The 24,595-nt window shown below is 55.6% G+C and overlaps 1 protein-coding gene across 1 annotated transcript; it reads right to left on the minus strand.

The window, feature by feature from the left end:
- On the minus strand, positions 1–24,592 carry PRPF8 (pre-mRNA processing factor 8). Its single transcript, XM_028708346.2, has 43 exons — positions 24,476–24,592; positions 22,943–23,057; positions 22,570–22,738; positions 21,347–21,511; positions 21,046–21,264; positions 19,385–19,597; positions 18,911–19,036; positions 18,701–18,806; positions 18,217–18,407; positions 17,518–17,637; positions 17,143–17,332; positions 16,726–16,845; positions 16,047–16,181; positions 15,789–15,918; positions 15,201–15,397; positions 13,900–14,106; positions 13,645–13,808; positions 12,919–13,045; positions 12,610–12,802; positions 11,976–12,163; positions 11,620–11,858; positions 11,063–11,209; positions 10,729–10,939; positions 10,013–10,129; positions 9,671–9,918; positions 9,398–9,577; positions 9,126–9,261; positions 8,495–8,664; positions 8,267–8,396; positions 7,951–8,097; positions 7,286–7,446; positions 6,956–7,147; positions 5,457–5,694; positions 5,173–5,301; positions 4,939–5,052; positions 4,618–4,791; positions 4,224–4,417; positions 3,643–3,882; positions 3,385–3,526; positions 2,361–2,501; positions 1,739–1,878; positions 1,335–1,537; positions 1–427 (listed from the first exon to the last, which is right to left on the minus strand). Exons 2-43 carry the CDS (start codon positions 23,040–23,042, stop codon positions 273–275), a joined length of 7,008 nt encoding a protein of 2,335 aa, XP_028564179.1. The 5' UTR covers positions 23,043–23,057; positions 24,476–24,592; the 3' UTR covers positions 1–272.
- Between the last annotated feature and the right edge of the window lie 3 nt (positions 24,593–24,595).

A 24,595-nucleotide genomic window follows, 5' to 3' on the forward strand; every position in this document is an offset into this window, starting at 1 on the left:
TCCCATTTATACAAAATTTTTATTAAACAACCGTGGAACTACACTCAGAAGCAGGCACTATACACACACACATACCAACCAATACACACACTTTACACAAGTGTTGTAAAGTGACTTGACTCTGAAACCTTAAAAGGGGCGGGGGAGGGAGATGCTGAACATTAACTGGGCAGGTGAGAAAGGGGAGAAGGTAAAACATGGCAGGCACTGTTGAATGTCAACAGTTCTCAGTCTTGGCCAGCGAGCCTCTAGTTCCCTCGGCCACCCTGGACCTAGGAGTAGAGGTCCTCTCGGTCAGCAGAGTACACCTCCCCTTCCTGCAGGAGGGCGAAGTTGAGGAAGTGAGAGGGGCGGTGGACCTCGTGGTAGAACTCTTTGGGGTTCGCCAACTGCAGCTCGTACTTCATGTTGGGATCGTGACGGACACCTGCAGGGGGGGGGGAGACACAAACACCACCATCAGTCCCATCTGGTCCAGCCTCCTCTTCTCGTAGGGGCCACCCAGATGCCCCTGTTGGAAGCCAGCAATCAGGATTCAAACACAAGAGCAACTCTCCCCCCCCCCCCCGGGGTTTCTAGCAACTGGTGTCTGGAGGCAGAGAACAGCCACTGTGGCTTCGTGGCCATCGATAGCCCCTGCCCCCCACATCCTCGATTGCCCTCTAATCCTCTTTTAAAGCCATCCAAGTGGGTGGCGATCCCTGCCTCCTGTGGGGGTGAGTTCCACAGTCTGCGCTGCATGAAGAAGTCCTTCCTTTTACCAGCTTCAATGGCTCCTGCTTTGGTGCCAGGAATGGATGGTGAGAAAACATCAAGGCGGGGCTGAGGCTAGGCCGACATGGGGAGTTCTGTGGCGCCTCCAGGTGCTTTATGGACTCCCAGCAGCCAGGGCTGGTCGGAGCAGGGAGTCCAACAACATATCAAGTGCCACAGATCTCTTGCCCCCGCCCCCAATCCCTGGCCTAGGCTGATTCTGCTGCTCAGCAGGAAGGGCAGAAGTAAGACTGCCCTCCTCCCCTCCGTTTCCTTTCTGAGCAGAACGGCTACATCCTGCCTGGCAGGAAGCGAAGGCGCAGGTGGGGTGGTGGGCACAGCTGGCTGGTTTGCTCAGCAGCCTCATCTCTGCCACCAGAACAAGCTGCGGGCGACACAAAAGCTCAGAGCTCAGTCTGGGGGGAAAGATCCTGGGGAGGGAAGGGGGCGGGTCTTGACCAGAGAGAAGGCTAACCAGGAAGAGCTGCTTCTAGGTCACAGGCCCATCAGCCTGGAGAGAAGAGGAAGAGGCTCATTATGGGATGGGCCATCGCAGCAGAAACCCCTCCGCCTCAACTCACCCATGAAGTTGTAGTTCCAAGAGCCTTGCGCTGGCACCATGAAGAAGCCCAAGAAGCGGTCGGAGAGCAGCATCTGCACCCTCTCGTAGTGAGAGGGCAGGTAGCCCTTGGGGTTGTTCCCTTTGTCGGTGTTCTGCCTGCCCCACTCGTAGCCGCTGGGGGTCAGCTTGTAGGCCGTCAAGGTGCAGGAGCCGGGGGTGAAGCTGGGCAGGGGAGAAACCCGGGGTGAAGACAAGGAACAGGGCAAGTTCTGTTCTGCCCCCCTCCTCAGCAGAGCCCAGTTCCCACTTGTGCCCTCCAAGGGGATCCAAGACGCCCAGCGCCCAAGCACACTGCCCAGGTGCGATAGTGATTGCTCCAGCCTCCAAGCAGGGCCCACAGCCTCTCCTGCCTCTGGGACTCACCTGCAGGTGATGATGATGGTCTTTTCGCCATCCCAAGAGGGGTTCTCGGCCATGACTTTGGCATGGGTTGTGACGTCCTGTGGGGAGAGCTGGGGCGACTCATTCGGCTGCGTGTGGATCCACCCCAGGGGCTCCATCTCCTGAAAAATTGAGAGAAAGTCATCGCTGACTCCTTCCAGGGCTGACGGCAGGGGGAGGCTTCCCAAAGGGGGTGGGGTGGGGCGCCGTTGGCTAACGGACAGAGTGAGGCAGACATCTCCACAAGGAACACAGGCAGGCCCAAGCCGCTGTGCCCTGCCGTGGGGCTCTGTTGTTCCTCTGCCCCCTCCAGCCCACTGGTGGGTGACCAGAAGCAGCACAAAGCAAGAAGGAGCAGCAAATCTCTGCTGGGATGCGACTAACACCCAAGGCCTGTGTTTTCTAAAAAAAGACCACAGACCTTATTATTTAGTCATGTTCCTAAATCACCTTGGAATGATTCAAAAATTCAAGGATAGAACTGTGTTGCTGCTGCATTAACCACTCCTGACTTCCTCCCCCAGAGGCACAAGATAAAGGCCCATCACCAAGACACCCAGAGCCGCCTCCCCTGCTGCGTTTGGGGTGCCCAGGCCAGACGCACCTTGAGATACTCGTGTTGGGGCAGCTGGCCAGGAAGGTGGACGGTCTGGTGAGTGCCCCACTGAGGCACCATCACGATGCACCGGATCTCCTTCACCTGGGGGTTGTCTGGAGGGCTCACCCCATACAGGTATCCTGCAATCTGGGAGGGGGAAGAAAGAAAAGGCACACCAGCCTCAGTGAAAGGCTTTGGCAAAGCAGCCCCCAGGAGGCAAAAGGCCCAGGAAGCCCCACAGAACCAAGTTGGATGTAATAGGTCAGTGGACAGGAAGGGAACGAGGGTTCAAGGTACACGCAGGGAAACATCAGATCCAGTGAAACAGGCGGGGGAATGACTGGCCCTCCAGTGGTTGCTGACCTACAACTCCCATCATCATCACCACCCCTGGTCCCTGGCCTTGCTGGCTGCTGGGAGTTGGGAGTCCGGCATCATCTGGAGGCCTGCAGATGATCCCCACAATGACAGCAAGAAGACCCAAGGGGTAGAGAAGGTTGAGCTGGAATTCAGGGGGCAGCAAAGCTTCACAGTATATGACAAAAACATCAGAGCCGTGCCGTCTACGTTGCACTGACATTGTACACAAAACACAACAGGAAGAACAGTTGTGATGTTCTGGAGTGTTAGTTTTCATGAGGAAAAGAGAACTGAAAGTTGTGTCAATTTTATGACCAACTTCTGGCCTAGTTATAAAGCCTCCTCCCTCTCTAATTAACTATTTGTCTTTGTCACACACAATTTTACTGGCTGACACTGTGTTATTCTGGACTCCTCCCTATCCCCAAAGAGAAAATTCCTAGCATTTAAAACATTTCTGCTGTGGAATAATACTGGCAGCGGGTATCAGTGAGATCAGGAGGGGAACAGAATGTGGGCAAGAACGCAGCCAGCCAGTTAGTTGGGAGGAGGGGAAAAGAGCCATGGGGCACAGAGAGAGAGAGCAAAGACTCCCCCCCCCCCCAGGGCCCAAGTCCGTTACTCCCTCAACCACCACCACCCCCGCCTTCACCACCACCGGCCAGGGCACCTGAGCACGCAGGTCCGATATGCAGATGAACTTTTTCAGAACATTCTTGGGAAGGATGTAAGTGTAGCCTGTCTCCTTGATGTCATCCGACGAGACGTAGATGTGGTTTGTCCGCAGGTGGAGGTTGGCAGCGGAGATGGCCCTGTTTGGGGGGAGACGAGGAGGAAGAGGAAGGGGGTTACTGGAGGACCCAGACACACCCCCGCCTCACCCAAGGCCACATCTGCTGCTGCCACCGCCAGCCCCTCGGCTGCCCACCTGACGCGCCACTCTGTCTTGGAGGAGAAGGTCTGGGTCTCGTAGTTGCTGGTGGTGGAGGTGATGATCTCATCGCCGTGCTTGTTCACGGTCCGTGTCTGGGTGGCCGTCAGCTGCGACTGCTCCTTGGTCTGCTTCTCGATCTCGGCGATCTGCTGGCGCTGCTGTGAAGGGGCAGAGATCTCCATGCCCAGGATGATGTCCCGGATCTCAGACTGCGTCAGGGAGGCCACGTTCACGCTGGCGAGAGAGGAGCCAGGAAAGGTGAGATCGGGCAGGCAGAGGCCGGGAGACACTCTCCTACCATGGCACCTGCTAAGGCAGCAGGACAAACCTCCCTCCTTCCCTCTGCTTCTTAAAAACTGCGGCTGGTGCCAAGATGGGGGAGAAGGGGGTCAGCTCAGGGAGGTCCAAAGAGTGCAATGCCTCAAGGACTGCCTCTCTCCACAAGAACCGACATGGACCCTGCGCACATCTTCTGCATCCATTCCTCGTATGCCCCTCCACGAGAGGCATGTGCTTGCCCCCGCCCCAAAGAAGGAACGTGTCCCTCTGGCTGAAAAGGCTAGGGAGCCTCTTACTTGTTCTTCTTCCCATAGTCGGCCAAGATCAAGTCCTTCAGCTGCACCTCCACTTTGATCCACTCCTCGTCCGTCAGGGTGGGCCAGATGTGGTGAGGCTCCGTGATGGTGGTCTTGTCTGGCTTCAGGATGACCTTGGCCCGGTCGTTGTTCACATGCAGAGCCCGGAGGATGAGGATCAGGCGGGAGAAGGCCTGCAGGCAGAGAGAGGGGGAGATGGGTGAACAGGGATGCAAGTACGCCTCAAAGGGTGAGCATCTGCGGCTGGATCTTGCTGGGGAGGGACTCCTTCTCTGGGAAGCCTCCAGAGCTCGGCCAGAGGAGGTGCCACCATGCTCCAAGCCCCCGGCAGACGCCAGTTTCTGCTGGAGGGGCTCTCCCACCCCAGCCTCACCGTGTAGGAGGAAATGGTCTTCAGCCAGTCGTCGTAGAGGTTGAAGAGCACCATCTGGGGCTCTGTAGCCTTCAGGATGAGGTCCCCAAACTTCTCCACTTTCAGGCAGGCCTGGAAGGGCAACTGGAGCTCCGAGCCTTTGATGACGATGTTGGGGAAATCCAGCAAGTGCACCTGGGAGGAGGGAGAGAGAGAGAAGAGAAGAGAGGTGGGTCAGGAGAGCAGGGTGGGGCCAGAGGTCTCCAGCGCCACCTGGAGGAGAGCAGACTCTGCAGGTGCCAAGGGAGTCACCCCCACCCCAAGACAAAGACCCCAGCCCACCTCCAGAGGGTCCAACATGCCCTTCCGAGTGACGATGATCTGCTTCGGCTGCTCCTCAACGGGAAGGGAGCGGATCAGGGCCGCCACTTCCTCAGCCGTCTTCCACTTGGCCAGCTGGAAAAGGGATGGGGAGGGAGAAAAGGAAGAGAAGGCGCTGAGTAAAGAACCAGCCCTGCCATTGGCCCAATGGCTCCTTTTAAAACTCTGGCGCATGCACAGGCCCCGCCTCCTCACCTGGCCCAACCGCTTCTGCCCCGCCCACACGGAGGTGTGGATGATCTTCAGGAAGAGCTGCCCCGTCCGGGGGTTGAAGATGAAGATGGCCCCGTTGATGGGCTTGGTCGTCAGGTTCCCTTCAAAGGTCTGGAAGGGGAAAGAACAAGCCCTTGAGTGTCTAGACCCTCCGTTGCCCTCCCTCCCCCCTCCGGTTCAAGGAAGGTTACAGCAGCACTGGCAGATTTCTCAGGCCGCGGACAGGCCGCCTCCTCCCAGCCCGCAGGGTCAGTGGTGGCTCTCACTTTGTGGATGGTGACCCTGTAGACGTTGGTGTCGTCGACAAACCAGATGATCTGGTTGGAGAAGAGCTCCCCGTAGTTCTGGGAGGACAGGTAGGGCTCGGTGGGCTCGGAGGAGTAGAGCTGCAGCCCCTTCCGGATCCGCTCCCGCAGGACGTACAGAGCCGGGTTCGCCTTCATGATCTTGGCCATGGCCTGCTGGATCAGGGGCTTGCTCCCGGGGAACCAGTTCCCGTAGGCGCTGGGGAAGCCAAGCAGGGGGAAGGTCAGGGTCACAGGTCAGGGCCAGCCCCTCCCCTCCCTTCCACACAGCTGGCTGCACAGACACTCCCGTTCCTCCAGGGCGGTCGCAGTCACCTATATGGGGACCCATTCTGTGGACCAAAGAAAGCTCGGGGTCTGGTATGGTTGACTTGCTTATCTACTTTTTGGTAGTCACAGGAGAAGCTTATGGGTGGGGTGCAGGTAACTATAGCTATGCTCGACCTCTGAGTAACAGCAGCTGAAGGGAATCGCAAGAAGGGAGCATGCTGTTGCCCAGGGTCCTGCTCATGGGCTTCCGATGATAGCATCTGGCTGGCTATTGTGCAAAGATGGAGGAGATGGGCCCCTCTGGGCCTGATCCAGCAGCCAGGCTCTTCCTCTAAAGGATTGCTCAAATTCACGGAAGGGGACAAGGCTACCACTGATTGCTGGCAGCAGCAGACTCCCTCCGCTGCCGGGGGAGGTCTGCTTCTGAATCCCGGTCGCTGGAGGACAAGGTGCAGACTGTGCGGAGATGCTCAGACCTTGTTTGTGAGCTTCTCCCTAGGGCATCAAGGTGCTGGGCTGTTTATTTTTGCTTTATCTAAACTTCTATCCTGCCCTTTCTCTCAGAGGGCCATATATGAAGCCAAATGTCAGTTTAGTTTTGTCAACTTTAGCGAAAACGAATCCGCCTCCTTTGTCTTTTAGCACTGTTGTGGCTTTTAGTGTTTGATATTTTACTATGTTTTATATATGCTGTAAGCCACCTAGAGCGTCTGGGGAAACCCAGCCAGATGGGTGGGGTATAAATAAAATAATAATTAAAAATTCAAGTCTCTGAGTACTATGGCTACTCCATGAGCTTTTCCTGATCTGAGTGCTACCCACTGTTGACTGAAGCAGGTTTCGCTCAGGAGTTTGATTCATTTGGGTGAGTTGTGAACTTCTTGTAAGAAGGCCGTGTGGGGTTTCATGGTGTTTATGTATGAGGTGATGTGTTTTCTTTTGACAGGGTTTCCCAGCCCCCTCACCTTTAGCATAATTGCTTTTAAGCCAGGCATTCTGCGTGTCTACAGGGCGATTCCCTGCCAACCCACCTGGGCTACCCTGTGTTTCTCCCAAAGGAGATTAGACGGGACCAGTCTGATCCAGCAGACAGGCTCTTCTTAGGTTCCTATTAAGAGGCGAGCCCCCAAAACCTGCTGGGACCCCAACCTACTTTGCATCCCCTGGAAAACACCCTCCCACCCCCTCACCTGTGCAGGTTGTAGGCCAGGTCGATGGCGATGAGGACGCCGGTGGGAGACGGGTAGATGCTCATGTTGTCTGTGGTGTAGTCCAGGAACTTTGCCCGGGCGTAACGCTCAATGTCGTGGGAGTCGTAGTCGCCCCAGCGCAATTGGATGTCGATCCAGTACTTCTGGGTGGTGGTGCTGTCCATCACGTCCCTGCACAGGAAGCAGGCAGCCGTTGGCATGGCACTTGGCAAGCCCAGGAGCCTTGCTGCCACCCCAAGGGGGGGTCCCTCCTCCTCCCCCCCCCTCCATCCCCGCTTGCCCTCAGTGGGAAGAAGCAGATGGACTCACTTGGAGTCTGCCAACAGGGAGGGACGGGAGACGTTCCACTTGTAGGAAGCGAAGAGGAGGATGTCTGCGCAGGAGGAGTTCATCTTGTAGGACTTCCTGGGGTGGATCGTCTCCTTCTGCACTGTCTCAATCTCCAGGGCGTCCAGCTCTTGGTCAAACACCTGGGGAGAAGTGGACCACTCAGAACAGCCCCGTGGGCCCAGAAGTCACCACCACTCCCCCAAGAAGGCAGCAGCAACAGAAGGATCCCCCTGAGTCCTGTCTCACCCAGAGGTTTAAGAGGTTTCTGCAAAGCCTAGAGACTCATTCGCTGTGCCGGAAGGTTTGCTAAACAAACCCTCTTACAGCCTCTGCCCCCCCCCCCCATTTGGTGCCTTCCCATTTTCCTTTTGGGGGGCAGAACAGAAGCCAGAGAACCCCCTTAAGAGCAGCTTGGAACTGGCTGGAGCAGAGGAGGTGGTTTTCCCTCCACTTGGGGCTCCGAATGTCCCAGGTTCACCCCGAGAGCATCTCCAAGGAGGGCAGTGGTGGTGGAGAAAATCCACTAGCCTGCAACCCCGGAGAGACGCTGCTGCCAGTCAGAGGGGGCAGCCTGAGCTAGACTGACCAAGGCCAGAGACTAAGCATAGGGCTGCTCCTTCCGCCCCGCTTGGCCGCCTCCTCACCTGGCACAAGTCCATGACGATGCTCTCATGGATCTTCTGCCACAAATGGGCCCGGAAGATCTGGATGAGGGAGATCTTCAGCGTGGGGATCTTGCCGTGCATGAAGATGCCTGTCAGGTCCAGCTGCACCTGGAAGCCCACGTATACCTGCAAGGAGAAGGGCAGATGTTCAGGAAAAGGGAGGAAGTGCCACAAAACCTCAGAAGTGGAAAGCTGGGAGGTGCGGAGGAGAGACAGAGTTGATGTCCTCACCAGCTGCCCCTCAAGAGATGACTCAGGAGTAGCCGCCCGCCCCCCAAGCCAGTAGGAGACTCACGTTGGCCCTGTTGATGGTGGGAGACCACCAGAGGGTGAACCTTCTGTTGGGGATCTGGTTGAGACCTGAGCGCTGGGCGTTGGTCAGCTTCTTCCACTTCATGGACTCCTCAAACCCGGAAGCCTTTTCCCTAGAAGCAAAACACAGGCAGGGTGAGGCCTGAGCTCAGGGCTGGAGTCGCGCAAGGGTCTTCTGACCTCTCTCTTCCACACTCCTGATCCTCCTTACCAAAAGAGACCCTCCCAGGTTGGGAAGTAGGTGCCCTTGAAGAGGGTGTGCTCCAGGATGCCCTCCACCCCGCCCAGCGCCTGGATCATGTCTGTACGGTAGTTGTTCAGGTTCCAGAGCTTCCCGTCGTGGCGCTGGTGGGTCCACCAGAACGGGTTCTGCTTCAGGACCTGGAAGGGGCAGGGGGAGAACGTTAGAGAAGGAGTAGCGTCAGGCGGAGAGGAACAAGAGCAGAGGGCTCAGCACCCCTGGGCAGTTTAGGGGGGAGGGAAGGTTTTGTCACTTGCCAAGCCACCAGCCCTTGTAAGAGAAAGAGGGAAGGGTTGGTCATGGGCCCCCAGTTCCCCCCTAGCCCAGTGGGGCAGGGGAGTTCCCTACAGGAGGTGAAAATAACTGCCAGACTCTGAAAAGCTGGGCTCACCAGATGACATTTATCAGTTTTGTTGAATTAATTAAGCTTAGTAATTTCAATTTTGTTTTGAACAAATGTACAATTAATTGTTACTGAATTCTGATGTGTTACCACCGTCCTTGGCTGGGTTGTGCAGACTGCTCTTCTGAACGATGCTTTTTACAGGGCAGGGTGAGAGGGCACTGGGGACAGGTTTGTGGAAGCCAGGGACCCTCCTACCTGGTACTGCTTGAAATCCGTCCTGACCCTCCAGCCCTTGTCGTAGGCCAGGGTGTGGCGGTCCTTCTGGAAGAGGGTGTTGATGCGAGGGATGCCCCTGTCCCACGAGTCCTCCAAATCCTCCAGAGTCAGGCGCCTGGGAAGGAGAGGGGGAGAGACAAGGCTGCAGCTGGCTCCTCACTCTTCTTCTCCTGCCCCACCAGGGAGGGAGGAGGAGGAGGAGGAGGAGGAGGAGGAGGAGAAAGAGGCGCCCTCCTGCCTCTCGAGCGCACCTGTTCTGAGCGATGGCCTCCTGCCTCTTGAGGGCATACTCGGCCCACACCCGCTGGGAGTCAATGAACTCGCTCTCCCATGGCTGGATGTAGCGGTACAAGTTGGGGATCAGCTGGTCCTCTTCGTGGCTCATCCCCGAGCGGAAGTGGGTGATGCCCACGTCCGTCTGCTTGGACCACCTGTGGGGAAGAGGGGAGAAGGTGTGGGTGGAGAGAAGTCCCTGCCGGAAGGTCTTTCCGCTCCCTCCCTCCCCACCCGGCCTCCCAGCTCACCTGAGGTCAGACTGGGGGATGAGGACGTGCCCCATGGACAGCATCCCCAGGCCCCCCAGCTCCTTGGGGGTGTAGAAGACGACCGGCGGAAAGCGGCTGGGCATCTTGGAGTTCAGGCCAATCTTGATCCGAGTCTGGATCTTGTTCTCGCACTTCACCAGCAGGTCCAGCAGCTCCTGGGTGTTCACCACGGCCTCCCGGAAGTAGGTCATCAGCCCAATCAGGGCCGTGTTCCACTTGTTCACGATCTGGAAAGCAGAGAGGGGAGAGCCAGCCCTCAGAGGCTCTGCACTGAGACCACACAAACGCACCCCAGGCCCAAAGACATGCTCCTCTCCTGACCTTGGTGAAGGTGGTGGAGCCGGAGGCCATCAGGATCTGCCTGACCCGGTTGTGGAACCTCTGCATGGATTCATCGTCCACCCGCAGGAAGCACTGAGCCGTCCGCTCCTTGGTCACCTGAAAGAGTAGCCAGAGCAAGGACTTCAGGAGGGCCCTGCAGTGCTGGGTCAGGCCAAAGGACTAAACCTCAGGAAGAACTTTCTGACAGTGGACTTTCCTTCCTTGGAAGTTTGGGGCCACCAGCCAGGGATTCTTTAGCCGTGCCGGCATCACAGGGGTCAGATTAGGGAGTCCTTTCCAACTCCATAATGATTCTGCCTAGCACAGCATCCTATTCTCTCACTGACCAACTAGGCACCCTCAAAGGAAAGCCCACAAGCAGCATTCCCTGCACTGGTGATTCACTCCCTGCCCTTCTGTCTCCAGCAGTGGAGAAAGAACACAGCCCTGTCTGTGAACTTGTCTAATTCTCTTTGAAAGTCATCAGAAGAGGCCTGCAGCAGGTGGATTAGGCCAAGGGGGCCCCATCATTGCCCAAACTTCCACACAGTGGTGAACCAGATGCCTCAAAGTGAAGCCCAAAAGGGGAACATGGATGTGATTTCCATCGACCAGCATGCAAAAGTAAGCACCACCTCCCATGGACTGACTTGGCCGTGGCCTCTCTGAACCCAAAGGGGACTGTTCCCCAAACACAGTCCGCCCTCTGCCCCCACCTCGTTCTGCAGATTCCAGACGCCGTCCTTGTGTGTGAACTCCTCGTAGCTCGTGCGGCACTTGGGCAGGATGCGGCACTCGAACCCGCACATGTTGAAGAGCAGGTTGGGGTTGTCCTTGCTGTAGACGGAGACGAAGCTGTTCTCCCACTGCACCGTGGTGACCGAGCGCGGCAGGCGGTTCTTGATGTCCCAGAAGACGGCCCGGCCCCTGGCAGGAGGGAAGAGGTGTCAATCCCCTGGCCCAGGCAGGCCCCACAACCCACCCACTTTCTGGCCACAGAGCCAGGAGGGCAACCGGCCCGTCCACTTGACCCCGGAGCCAGCCACTCACAGGTTGACGTCGTGCTTCATCAGCCGCATCCGGGCATCTCGGGGCCAACACTTCTTGTTGTTGTAGCCGACGATGTTCTCATTGTTGGGGTCCGGGTGCTCCGTCAGGTAGCGCTGGATCAGGTCCCTTGCCTCGTCGGCAGTGAACCTGAGGAAGCAGCAGAGGGCAAAGTCAGGAGGGTCAGAACTCCACACCACCAGGACACATCACCCTTCAGGGCAAAGCTGGACATGGGCAGGCCGTGTGCGGAGGGGGGTCTTTCCAGTTCAGCAATGGGGTCGTAGGAAGCTGCCTTGCGCCGCCCCATCAGTCCATCCAGATCAGTGTTGCCAACACTGGCTGGTAGCATCTCTACAGGATTTTAGGCAGGGAGGTTTTCCCAGCCCTTCCTGGAGGCGCCACTAGGAACGGGACCCAGTGCCTTCTGCATGCCAAGCAGGGGCTCTGTGCCACGCAGCTACGAGGGCCCCTCCTCATCTCATTGGCGTTCCTCCTGGAGCCACCTATCTGCAGGAGCTCCCCCCCCCTTCTCCTGCTCCCTCCACGGCCCCCAGTACCTGAAGAAGATGTGGATGCGGTCAATGTATCTGCAGAAGAGGCGGATGGGGTGGGCCACCTCGGTGGCAATGTCCTGGAAGCTGAGGAAGTCATTGGGCATCTGCGGGGGGCCGGCCATCTCACTGGCGCGATGCAGGCCAAGCACCAGCAGGTCCATCACCAGGCCGTAGTACTGGACGATGAAGGAGGCAAACTGCAGGCCGCGGATGATGCCATAGGAGTTGGTGTGGTTCATGTCCTGGGGGAGGAAAGAGAGAGGTCAGCCGGGGGGCACAAGCCCCAGCCAGCCAAGCTCAGGCTCCGCCTGCGTGAAGGAGGCCCTGGGCCCTCAGAGGAAGACGCCCCCAGGCCCCACCTTGTAGTTGATGACCACGTTGTTCTTGGCTGTCATGTAGTCGGCAATGTTGTGGTCAACAATGAGGCGCAGGAGCCTGTTGAGGAGCGTCAGGTCAATCTTTTCGTACATCTTCTCAAAGCGAGACTCCAGCATGACGTTGCACTCGCCCTCGCTGGTCTCCCACACGTCCTGCAGGTTGTTGATGCCTGGAAGGGAAGGGAGGGCGGGAAGAGAAGGAGCCCAGCTCAATCCAGTTCCATCCTGCTAAGGAAGGAAGGGAAGGAAGGAACCCCCGAGGCCAGCTGTGCCCTGCTCAAAGCCCCCCTGGCGGAACTGGAGTCAAGGAATAGGCTCAGGGGCTGACAGTTCAACAGCCAAGGCCTTCCTCAGCCCTCTCTCAAAGGAGACAGAGGCTGCTCAGAGGGCTGGATCCATGGATGCTTCCCACGGACAAGAGCACCTGTGATGGCATCTACAGGTATGACTGGGAAAGGCAACCCCCCCACACTTGAACCCCTGGAGTGCCTCTGCCAGTCATTGCCGACAAAGAAGAGCCAGATGGACCCACAGCCTGATTTAGTACCAGGCAACTTCCTACACAGCACAACCAAGAAGCCCCCCGCCCCAGGCCCCCTCTCCCCAGAGGGCTCACCCTGGCACCACTTGTAGACGAGCAGCGGAGGGGGCTCCGTGTCTGCCGGCTTGATCCAGGGCGGGAAGAGGCGCCTCTTGTCGGCCTCGTACCACAGGTACTGGTCCAGGTAGGCGTCTGTGATCTTCTCCAGGGGCTCCACATCATAGACCGGGACGAGGTGGCTGTAGAGGTCCATGAACTCAATGCCCACCTGGCCAAAGAGGATGAAGAGGAGTCAGCCAGCAGGGGGCGAGGGAAGGGCGCCCCAAGGACGCCACGCTGGGGATGCTGAGGCCCTCTAGGCGCTCCCCCCTCCAACAGCCTCACCTCCTTGAAGGCTCGCTGGGTCAGCAAGTGTCGCTTGATGCGGGACAAGGCCTCGTGGGGGTTGTCGTAAGCCTGCTCAATGAGGCCCAGCTCCTCCCGCTGGGACTGGTTCAGCCGAGACTTCACACTGCATGGGAGGGAGGAAAGGAAGTCACATTTCATGGAAGGGCAGGCATTCCTCAACGGCCACAATTCCTCAGAAAGCAGGGTTCCCCAAGGCCACCATAAGAACTTGAGAAGAGCCTGGCTGCTGGATCAGGCTCAACATCCCATTCTCACAGCAGCCCCCCAGGTGCCCCAAAGGGAAGCCCCCAAGCAGGACCGCAAGAAGAAGTAGTAGAGTTTGGATTTGATACCCCGCTTTATCACTCCCCTTCAGGAGTCTCAAAGCGGCTAACATTCTCCTTTCCCTTCCTCCCCCACAACAAACACTCTGTGAGGTGAGTGGGGCTGAGAGACTTCAGAGAAGTGTGACTGGCCCAAGGTCACCCAGCAGCTGCGTATGGAGGAGCGGGGAATCGAACCCAGTTCACCAGATTACGAGTCCACCGCTCTTAACCACTACACCACACTGGCAAGAGCCCCCCTCTCCCCTCCTGCAGCTTCCACCAGCAGCTATTCAGCAGTGATGCATAGCCCTTGTGGCTGGTAGCCACCAGCATTGGACCAGAGCGCTGTCTGGGCCCCGCAATGTGGCCTATGCCCTCCCGCCTCCCCTTGGCTCACCTGTAGGCCTCCTTGAGCCTCTCCAGGGCCAGGATGAGCAGCTTGGTGTCGTGCTTGTAGGAGAGCGGGGGGAAGGGGATGGGCGAGAAGCGCCGGCTCTCCAGCCAGTGGACGGTGGTGGTGTAGACGGCCACGGCCTCCTCTGCCGTGATGTAGGGGCCATCCTGTGGGGGAGGCACAGCAGGCACACAGTCAGGCAGGGGTCTCTCCGCCACCCCGCCCCACAGCCCCCCGCCCCACTCCACCCGGCCCCACCTTCAGGTAGTTGTGCTGCCGCTCCTGCTCTGCCTTCAGGTACAGCCGCGTCAGGCGGCCCAAGTTCTTCTTGCAGACTGTCTTGTCCACGGTGGCTCCGCGCCGGATGCGCTCGCGGTTGTAGTGCGCCGTGTTGGTCCACCAGTCGGCCTTGGCCTTCACGTAGCGCAGGATCATGTTCTCAATGGGGGTCGGCAGCCCTGGCACCTGGCAGGGGGAGGGAGGGAGAGGTCACCGGGTGGGACAGGACCTTTCCTATGCTGCATAAGGTCAAAGATACAGTGGTACCTCGCAAGACGAATGCCTCACAAGACGAAAAACTCGCAAAACGAAAGGGTTTTTGGTTTTTTGAGTTGCTTTGCAAGACAAATTTCCCTATGGGCTTGCTTCGCAAGAGAAAAACTTGCAAGTTTGTTTCATTTTTCTTAAAACCGTTAATACCCAGGGTGCATTGCTTGAAGAGGTGCAGTTGCGACTTGACTTCGAGGATGTTTTCTGGATGGCCAGAAACTTAATCTGGATTCCAGAGTGGCTCTCATGGGACAGCTCAATTGGTAGAGCAGCAATGATGCCATCACTATTTTTCCTATGGGAAACCGTGCTTTGCAAGACGAAAAATTCGCAAGACGAAAAAACTCGCAGAACGAATTAATTTCGTCTTGCGAGGCACCACTGTACATGTACTCCAAGTTCTGGTTTTGTCTATGCTTTTTATTATTCTGTGAAGTTCAATAAAATACAGATTTCTAAGACAGGAAGGACAGAGGGCAGGCTGCCTGGAGGAGTTGGCATCAGGTGGAAGGAGGACAGGATCATTGATCCTGGGTTCAATCCCCAGCAAGTCCTGATACAACCTGGGGAGTTGGGGATGTTTAGCCTGGAGAAGGGGCGACTGAGAGCCCAAATATCTCAAGGGCCGTCGCAGGGAAGGTGGAGCAAGCTTGTTCTCTGCTGCTCTGGAGGGCAGGACCCAAGCCAATGGATTCAAGTTCTGAGAAAGGCGCATACTCCCTGGAAAGGTGGAGGACTCTCCTTTCTTGGAGGTTTTTAAAGAGAGGTTAGGTGGCCACCTGCTGAGGGATTCGTTAGCTGAGATTTCTGCGTTGCAGGGTGTGGGGTCCCTTCCAACTCTTTCATTCTCTAACTGGGAGAGAGGCCTGCCTGAAACCCTGGGGAGCCTCTGCCAGTCAGTGTGGACAACAGTGGGCCAGGTAGACCAAGGGTCAGACTCCATAAGGCAGCTCCCAATGTCCTATATGGGTGTTTGGTTGGGGGGCAGCCAGGGGCCACGAGGGACTTGCCTTCCAGGGGATGTTGGCTTTCCAGCACCGCCAGGCTTCGCTCAGGTGCTGCAAGATGGTCCTGGCCTTGTTCTGCTTGATCCCCTCGGGCATCATGTCCAGGATGTCGTGCATGACGGCTGCGCGCAGCTCCAGGTCAAAGTGGGACTCCACACGCTGCTTGGTGACAGTCTTGGCCACCCCCTTGGAGTGACGGCCTAAGAAGGGAGGGAGGAAAGGTTGGTCAGGGAAGGAAAGACGAGGCCAGCCAAACAGCTATGCAGCCGGGGGGGGGGGGGGGAGAGAGAACTCTGGAAACAGCCCCCAAAGACTCCCACCCAGATGGCTCAGGAAACCCCAGACAAACCAAGAACCTTATAAGGCAGAGATGCTACTCAGGTGTCCTCGTTGTCTCTTAACATTTTTGCAGGGAACGCTCTTTTTCTAGCACAAACACAGGTGTGCTTGGATTTCAATATTGCTGGTATGCTTTGAATTTCTGCCATTTGTAGTTGCGTTATTTGGCACCTTCTTAATCTTGGGAGCCTCCTTGGCTGAAAGGCGGCACAAAACGGACATAAACCCCCCCTTCCCTCCCCATCTGCTCACCTTCGAACTGCCTGGCCAGGAGGTTGCCCAGCCAGCGCTCCAGCAGGGGAGTGATGCCTCGCATGAAGAAGAGCCAGACGCGCCAGCCGGGCGCCCAGAAGCCGCAGCCAGGACCCTTCCCCACCGGCCCCTAGAAGGGGGCAGGAAAAGCATGTTAAAAAACTGAAGTGGGGGAATCCAGCAGATCAGCGTTCCTCCCCCCGCTTCCACCTTCCAGCTCAGCTGCAACCCCCCATCCGGGCTCCCTGCTGGACTCACCGTGTTGAAGCGGTAATAGATGAGGTGCTTCAGGTCTTTGCACATCCGGATCTGCCTCATCAGCTTGTACTTATACCTGTACATCCCCGTCAGCTGCCCCACGTGGGCAAAGATGTACTGGAGGCCGTCTGAAAGCTGCGGGCAGAGGGGGGCAGTTGGGGATTAGAGAGAGAGGAGGCCAATATGTTACAATGGGGGGGCACTTGCACAGCCTCTGCAAGTGACATGCATCTCCTTTCAGGACTGAAGAGTCACACTGGGGGGGGGGCATATCTAGTTGAGCATCCTCTTATGCCCCGAAGGGGGGGGGGACCCCTGAGGGCAACCCTGAACCCAGCTGTGATGGCCGCTAACCTAGATAGGCTGTCAAAGACGACCGGAAAAATTCATGGGGGATAATGGCAATCAATGGCTCCTAGCCAGCATGGCCATGCTCTGCCCGCCCCCCGTCAGAGGCAGCAATGCTTCCGAATGCCAGTTGCTGGGAAACGCTGAAGGGGAGGGGACTCTGGTGCTAGGATCCTGCTTGTGGATTAAGGGGCAGCTGGCTGGCTGCTACAAAGACAGGAAGCTGGACTATTACGGGGCCCCTCTGAACTGATCCCGAAGGCTCTCCTTGCGTTCTTCTGCTACATTCCTTCTCGGCAGCAGAAAAAGGGCTGGGCTGGCAATGACCTACCTGGAAGGCGTCCACATTGCCCAGCCTGTACTGGACGTGGCTGTCCACCACCAGCTTGGTCAGGCGCAGCACCTCCCGGCAAAGGTGGAAAGCATTGCCAAAGCGGGACTTTTTCCTCTCCTGCAGACAAAGAGGGAGAGGTGTGCTGTGCAGAACCCCCCAACAGCAACTGCGCTGAAGAAGCTGCCCAAGGGTCCCGCAGCAGCTGCCAAGCCCCCTCCCCAAATCAGGCTAGGAGCAGGAGCTGGCTGACAGGGAAGGCCAGCTCCATCTTCCCATGACTCGACTGGCAGCGGCTACCCACAATCCCGTTCACGGATGAAGTGTGACCAGAATGGGACTCGGGAAGGGGCTGTGTTGTGGCCCCTCACTGACTGGAGAAGGTCGTCAGCCCCTGTTGGGGAAGAGAGCCGGCACCTTGGTGGTGAGGGTCTTGACGGGCTTCAGGTTGAAGTTGTAGTCCAGGTGGAGATAATTGAGGTTCTTGCGGTGAATCAAGAGGTTGAGCATGTTGTAGCCCTGGCGGCAGACCTGCAGCCCCACCTCCACCCAGTCCAGCTTGGTCGACTGGAAGAACTTGGTGGCCTTGAAGGAGCGGAAGAGGTACCTGGAGGGGAGAGAGGAGGGGCAGGCAGGCTGTGTGTCACATCAAGGTGCAGGAAGCTGCCTGGTCCACTAGGCCCAGTTCCCATCACCTCCTGACACCCTGGGGCTTGAACAAGGACCCCTATGCCTGCAAAGCAGACCCTCTGTCACTGAGCTACGGACTCCCCTCCAGGGAGGGCCACTCACCTCTTCTTCTGGGCCTTGGGGGGTCGGTGCTTGAGAGCATTCAGGACGTAGTACTTGAGCAGCTTCTGGTAAGAGACGCGGACTTTGACGGGCTGCCCGGCAGGGCAATGCTCTCGGTACCTGGGAGTCAAAGGCAAAAAGTTTTGGAACTCCCTGCCTACTGATATCAGGCTGGCACCTGCTAAAAACATTCCTATTTAAAGAAGCCTACCCAGATATTTAGAAGGATGTTCTCACTTTTCGAATGTCTATTGCTTTTAATTTTTCTTAATGATTATTTCATTGTTTACCTTTTCTGTAAATCACTTTGAGTGTGTTTTTAAAATCAAGCAGTGTATAAATCTTACAAAGTAAAATAAGATACAGTAACGTGTTTTACTTCTCCAGCGAGAGCTCCAGGAAGTTTACCACCACTAAGTTAGCACTTCAAGGATTTACAACGGAACAACTGAAAAAACACCCTCAGTTGTATCTCACCAAGTCCTGCTCAAAGGCATGTTGAATTTAAGGGACCCAAGTTAGTCATGTCCACTAAAAGAAACACAGGAAGCTGCATTATATTGAGTCAGACCCTTGGTCCACCTAGCTCAGTACTGTCTACACTGACTGGTAGCAGCTCCGCTGGATTTCAGGCAGGAGTCTCTCCCAGTTCCACCTACAAAATGCCCTTGGGAAATGTGTTTCTAAGAGTCCCCTTACCAGTTCTTGACGAGGGGGATGTCGAGGGCCCTGCGGGTCCTGCCAGAGCGCAGGTTGAAGGGCCGAGGGGCCCAGAGGAGGGCGATGCCATTGGCTGTGTTGTCGGTGTAGAGGGGTGTCTCCTTCAGGAAGGGCTCCACAAACTCCGGGAGCTCAAACTCCTCATCGTCATCAGGGAGCGGCTCCTGGCTCTGGAAGGAGAAACCGGAGCACACAAAAACCCTCCAGAAACTGCCAGCAAACATTTAGGGAGTTGTTTAAGTGAGCCTCCCTGCCTGCCTTCCTTTGTAAGTGCTGTGGGGAAGCTCAGGCCCTTCTGCCCTTCTGATGCCTCTTCCTTGCTGGACGGAGGATAGATGGGGGGACAAGTGTGTAGGAAATTTCCATTCTTTGCTCTACCCACTTTCAAGGCAGAAAGGCAGGGTGGCCTCACCCTCCCACTAATGAATAAATGTCCCCCTCCTCACTGGATCCATGAGCCCACCTTAACAGAGTGCCTGTGCGAAATGGGGTTGATGAGGGGGTCGAAGTAGAAAGCTGGCAGGTCTGGATCCTCCGTCTTGATGAAGACGACGTTCGGGGTGTGATACCTGCGTGGAACAGGTGACGTCAGGCAGAGCTGTGCCCTCCACCACTTCCTCCTTCCCTCCCGTCCCCACCCTGCAACTGGCCCCACCCACCCTCAAAATCTCACCAGGTGAGGTGGACGTGGTGGGGAAGGTTGTTGTACAGGTAGGGGAAGGCGATCTTGTACTCTGTCCGGATGGGCTGCCGGATGATGATCTTGTTGATGTCGTTGAACTCGTTCCAGTCCTCATCCCTGTTTGGACCAGAAGGGAGGCGGGTGGTCAGGTCCAGGGCTTTATGGGGCAGGGGAACAAGCCTGGCAGCCCGCTCCTTCCCTGCCGCAAGCTGGCCTTGGAGAGATCTCCCTGGAAACAGCAGCCTGCTACCTCTCCTTTGAGCCCACTCAAAGCCTGCTTTCACTGCCACACAGGTCAAGCGACTGTCCCCCAGTGGTTCTCAGCACCCCACCTCTGTGCCCCGTCAAAAGACACCTGAAACGGTCCAAGGGCAGTGAACCCAAGATCGGCTTCCTCCAAAAGCAGTCTTGGTCCTAAAACACCAAATCTCCCTCCCACCCCCAGGGAAAAAGGCTCCCACTTACTGCAGGTTAATGTCTCGGACCAGGGGCTCAAACTTGGGCCCCCCTGGGATGGCCATGTTGAGGGCCTTGGAGGTGAAAAAGGCCTTCAGGTCAAACAGGTAGAAGTAGTTGTCGTCCACAAGGTCCGTGAGGAGCTGGTTGGCCAGGCGGTAGAGGGTGGACATCATGGGGAGGGTGAACTGCCAGCGCTGGTAGGTGGAACCATTGACGTATCTGCAGGCCCAGAGCAGAAAGCCAACTTTCAAACCCATTCTCCTTCCTCTCCCCACAGCAGAAACCAGGCCTTGCACACAGAACCTGGCGTGGTATTTTTGCAGGTCAAACTGGCAGTGCTTAGCAACAGAGGCAAGGAACGCTTCAGTCACCAAAAGCAGGATATTCTCAGAGGTCCCAGCTGGAACTGATGGGGAGCCTACATCTGGGGAAGGCACAGATCTAGTCCTGAGTTCCACACAGCTTCCCAAAGGAGGGCTTTGAAGGTACCTACTGGGCCCAGCTGAAAGTCAACCCATGTGTACCTTCAGAGCTCTCCCTTCTCCAGCCGAAGACACAAAGGTACAGCCTTGGAGAAAGGGACTGTTGAGAGTGCAGGCTGTTCTCCCAAGCCAAAATAGCAAGTGCATCACCTCTCAGCCACCCTGACTGACACTTCCCAAAGCTCTCCAGCAGCACCTTTTTCAAGCCCTAGTGAAGCTTCCCCCCCCCCCCAGTAATTTCATTTTTAACAAACATGATGAAACAAAAAGCATAATTCAACAAACACAATCCTGGTACGTTTCTGCAGAAAAATCAAAGAAGGGATTAAAAAACGGATGTACCGTGCTATATTAGAAGCAATGAATTGGATGAATTGGAAGAGCTGCAAAAAGATTCCATTGAGCACATGGATTGATAATATGAACAGATTAGCTACATATGAGCGAATTGCATGATGACGCAAAATAAGAATGGATAAATATGAAGACTCTGGAACGAGTATTTAAGCGATAAGGCAGATAGTGGTGGGAAGTAGAAGGAGGAGAGAGAGGTGGGAAAATATTGTTTAAAAAGGTGTAGTCATAGGTATATCAGTGTATCCAAATCTGAATTGTCAAATTGTGTTATTACTGGTATTATGGTTTTTGTTGTATGTGTGTTTTGCGGTTGATGTTTGTATCAAAAAATTGATTAAATATTTTTTTTAAGAAAGGGATTAGGATCCAGAATCCAGGGTAGGGAGGAGAGTGGAGAGTTACCAGAAGGAGATAGTACATGATGACACATTCAGTCTTTAAGGTAGACTTTTAGGATCCAGGTTATTTGGAAAACTCACGCTGAGGGCTCAAAGTGTTTGCGAATAATGGAGGACCACAAAGAATTATGAGAATCGGGAGAGAGGTTCCTTGCTGCCATGATGCAAATTCCATAAATGGAAACTGATACAGAAATTAGCAACTTGCCTTTAAGCCCCCTAATTTGTCTTCTGCCTATTCTGCAGGTTTCTCAATCACTGCCAGTCGCCATGCCTTGTTTGGGGTAGCATAATTCGATGCCCATAAAGACCCCCTTCTGGTTGACTCCCTCTCTACCTGGTCCCACTCTCTCCATCCCTGCCTTCTGTACAGAGCCTGACATAGAGGATTTTCTGCTTTAGCCATGAGCCCAGGCAAGATGGTACCCACTTGCGGTTGTCCTTCAGAGGCTGGTGGTCGTAGAACCAGTCCAGGACTGGGGCGTCCTCCTCGGGATCCAGCTCCAGCTGGATGGCCTCCAGGGGCTCCACGTCCAGGATGTTGTCAGCGTAGTCAAGAGGTGGCTCCTCATCATCAAAGGGCGGGAAGCGCATGCGCTTGAAATGCCGCCGGTCCCTCTTCTCCCGCCTCATCATGATCCACATGGACCTGGAGCAGATCGTGAGGGTCAGGGGCTGAGATGCACATTGCAAGACCAAGCCCCTGGAGCCAGATGGGAGACCTTACTTACCCCCACTGGGCAATGTAGACTGGTTCGATCACCCACGGGATCTCGTTGACAAAGGAGATGGCCCCCGTGATGTGGTACAGGACAGGGACGTCGCGAATCTGCTCCCAGGGCATCGGCATGTTCTCCAGAAGCTTCAGGACTGCATGGGGCATGTATTTGAGGGCACTAAGAGGGAGGAAAAGCAAAGCTAAAACAGGCTCTAAAGGTTGGGCCAGTCCTTACAAATGTCATACAAACATCAGAAAAGGCCTGCCATGCTGGATCAGGCCAAAGGGGGCCTGTCTAGTCCAGCACCCTGTCCTCACAGTGGTCAACCAGACGCCCCAAAGGGAAGAAGACCACAAGCAGCCCAGAGTGGCTGAGGAAACCCAGCCAGATGGGCGGGATACAAATAATAAATTATTATTATTATTATTAAGCAGGAAGTGAGCACAAAATCTCCCTTCCTGCCATTTTCAGCAACTGGCAGTCAGAAGCTTTATTATCATCAGGGTTAGCTGACTTGCTGTTAGCAGCCAACACACAACCACAAAGCTCTGCAGGTACATTTTCCAGGAAAAAAATTGTAGTACTTTTAATTTTCTGTGGGTTGTTTCATGAATGGGTAACAGTGAATGGATGTCAATTGCATGTATTGCATCTGGCAACCTTGACGGTTTCAATGCCTTAAGCTTTGCTTGCAAAATATAAGACTTTGGGGAGGGGGAATTGGATCAAGTTAAGAGGGCCAGATCCAGGAGTGGCCAACCCTCTGCTGGCCACTTCTGACAGATGGATGGGGCTGCCCACCTGTCAATCAGCTGACTTCAGGTCACTGAAAGTTCAAGGCAGAGCTGTAAAGCACTTGCAGTGAACAGGCAGCCACTGAATAGGGTGAAATAAGTAAAGCTATCAATGGCTGCTAGTCCTAATGGCTAAATTAAATCTCCACATTCAGAGGCAGTCTGCCTCTTAGGACCAGTTGTTGAGAAGCCAAAGAAGGTCAGTGCCTCCACATGTGGGAAAACAGGTTGCTGGGCCTTCTGTCCAATTCAGTTCAGGGCTTCTTCGAAGTTCTTAACTTGGAGATCCTCCCAGTAAAAAGCATAAAGGATTCTGCCAAAAGCTCCCAGAATCAATTCAGCCTCCCACCCCTTCAAAGGCCTGGCTGTTCCCCAACATAAGCAACGCCAGAAACACCCCACACCCCCAAACTGCCCGAGGTCACCATCTCCCCTTCTCACCCCAAATAGACCCGCTTGTCATGCCGGAACTTCCTGTTGGTCATGTCCCCATGGTCCCGGATGATCTTCCGCACGTGCTCTGGCGGCATGTCCTCCTTCTGCGCATCCACAAAGCCAAACTTCCGCTTCTCGGCATAGCGCTTGGCCTGCAGCTGCTGCCACTTGCGAGCTGGAAGGGGAGCAGGCCAGGTCTCAGCATCAATCCTTGCCCTCTCCAGGGAGAGTTGGGGAAGGTGCTCTTACTGAAACCCTGGAGAGCTATTTGCAACGAATGCCTTTCCGTCCAAGAGGGCAACCCCCCCAGGGTCTAAGCGGAAGAAAGACAGGCCTCCCTCCCTCTCAAATAGGCACACAGATCCTGCCACAGCCATACCTTTTTCCTGCAGCTTTTCTTCAGACATGTAGTCAGGCAGTGGGGTCAAGGGAGCAGGCATTGGGGGGCAGGGCCCCCGGAAAGGGAACACGCCTGCCATGTTGAGGAGTTAGGGCTGCGAAGAGAAAGCAAATCAGGGAGAGAGAAGTGGGTGCTCCTCCTTCCAAGGGGTGTGAATTCCACTGCACTGCACTTCCCACGCTCCAACCTCCACTCCCCAAACACACCACCTCTGCGGAGAGACAGAAAAGCATTAAAAAATCCCAGAAATCCGTCATGAGGAAGAATATCCTACAAAGCTGTGGAATATGTTCTGCAGGAAGATTTACACTACAAGAAAATCAGTGTTTCCCATGTTTTACTTTTCATCTGAGGAGGCCTGGCAAAGCCTCAGGCTAAGAGGCCAAGGCAGTATCACACCCCTGGTCCGTCCATCTGATGAGGTTGATCAGCGGGAGCCATCCGGGTGCCCTCCAGAGGCTGCAGGACTACAGCTCCCTCACCAGTTCCTTTAAATATAAATATCAAAGCACATCCAAAACACGCCCACAAAAATGGCACATGCAAACAAATGAGGGCACATTTCAACATTTAGAAATGTGTGTGTGTATGTGAGTTGCGCCAAGGTCAGCCCTACTCAGAGGAGACCTCCTGAAAGACCCAAAGGGCGTGACTCACTGGGGGGGGGGTGTCCTCCTCCAAGTAAAGCTTAGTTGCATGCAGACTCTCGTGTGCTGGAGTGTGGGTGTCTTACAAATAGAATTACATCAGCCGTACAAATACGTATACATATAAAGGTAAAGGTAAAGGTACCCCTGCCCGTACGGGCCAGTCGTGTCCGACTCTAGGGTTGTGCGCCCATCTCACTTAAGAGGCCGGGGGCCAGCGCTGTCCGGAGACACTTCCGGGTCACGTGGCCAGCGTGACGAAGCTGCTCTGGCGAGCCAGAGCCACACACGGAAACGCCGTTTACCTTCCCGCTAGTAAGCGGTCCCTATTTATCTACTTGCACTTAGGGGTGCTTTCAAACTGCTAGGTGGGCAGGAGCTGGGACCGAAAGACGGGAGCTCACCCCGCCGCGGGGATTCGAACCGCCGACCATGCAATCAGCAAGCCCTAGGCGCTGAGGTTTTACCCACAGCGCCACCCGCGTCCCTACGTATACATATATATATACATATATGTGTGTGTGTGTGTGTGTGTGTGCGCGCGCGTGTGTGTGTGTAGGTACACAAAAGTGACGTGTGTATGTCTATACATTATATATATATATATACACACACACACACACACACACATATGCATACTTATACATACTGTACGTGTATACAAACATATATACACACACGTATGCATACACACACACGCTCCACGCATAAATTAGTCGTGCCGTATTTTGCACGCACATTTAAAACGTCCCTCAGGGCGCTTCTCCCGGGGAGGTGCGGCCCTTAATCCGGATTGGCGCATGTGGAGCCGTTAATCCGAATCGGCCACTCCGGTTTCCCCCAAGGCCCGCCTCTCTCTGCATACCTGTCCCCTCCGCGAGGGGGGCTGCCCGGCTCTTCCTCTCCGGGTCCCGCTTTCTCTCTCGCTGCCGCCGCTTCTCTCCCAGCGCCTCGGGAAACTCTAATGGCCGCCACCAACGCCACC

Source organism: Podarcis muralis, chromosome 15 (genome assembly GCF_964188315.1).
Source record: "Podarcis muralis chromosome 15, rPodMur119.hap1.1, whole genome shotgun sequence".
Classification (NCBI taxonomy): domain Eukaryota; kingdom Metazoa; phylum Chordata; class Lepidosauria; order Squamata; family Lacertidae; genus Podarcis; species Podarcis muralis.

Bases quoted from the DNA above. Each gene is read 5' to 3' on its own strand.
- PRPF8 (XM_028708346.2), bottom strand. From the start codon at position 23,042: ATGGCAGGCGTGTTCCCTTTCCGGGGGCCCTGCCCCCCAATGCCTGCT. The intron at 18,408-18,700 runs GTGGGCTCATGG...TTCTCCTTCCAG, and splicing joins CGCACAGGCACTCTGTTAAG to AGCCAGGAGCCGCTCCCTGA. The intron at 428-1,334 runs GTGAGTTGAGGC...CCCCCCCTGCAG, and splicing joins TTGGAACTACAACTTCATGG to GTGTCCGTCACGATCCCAAC.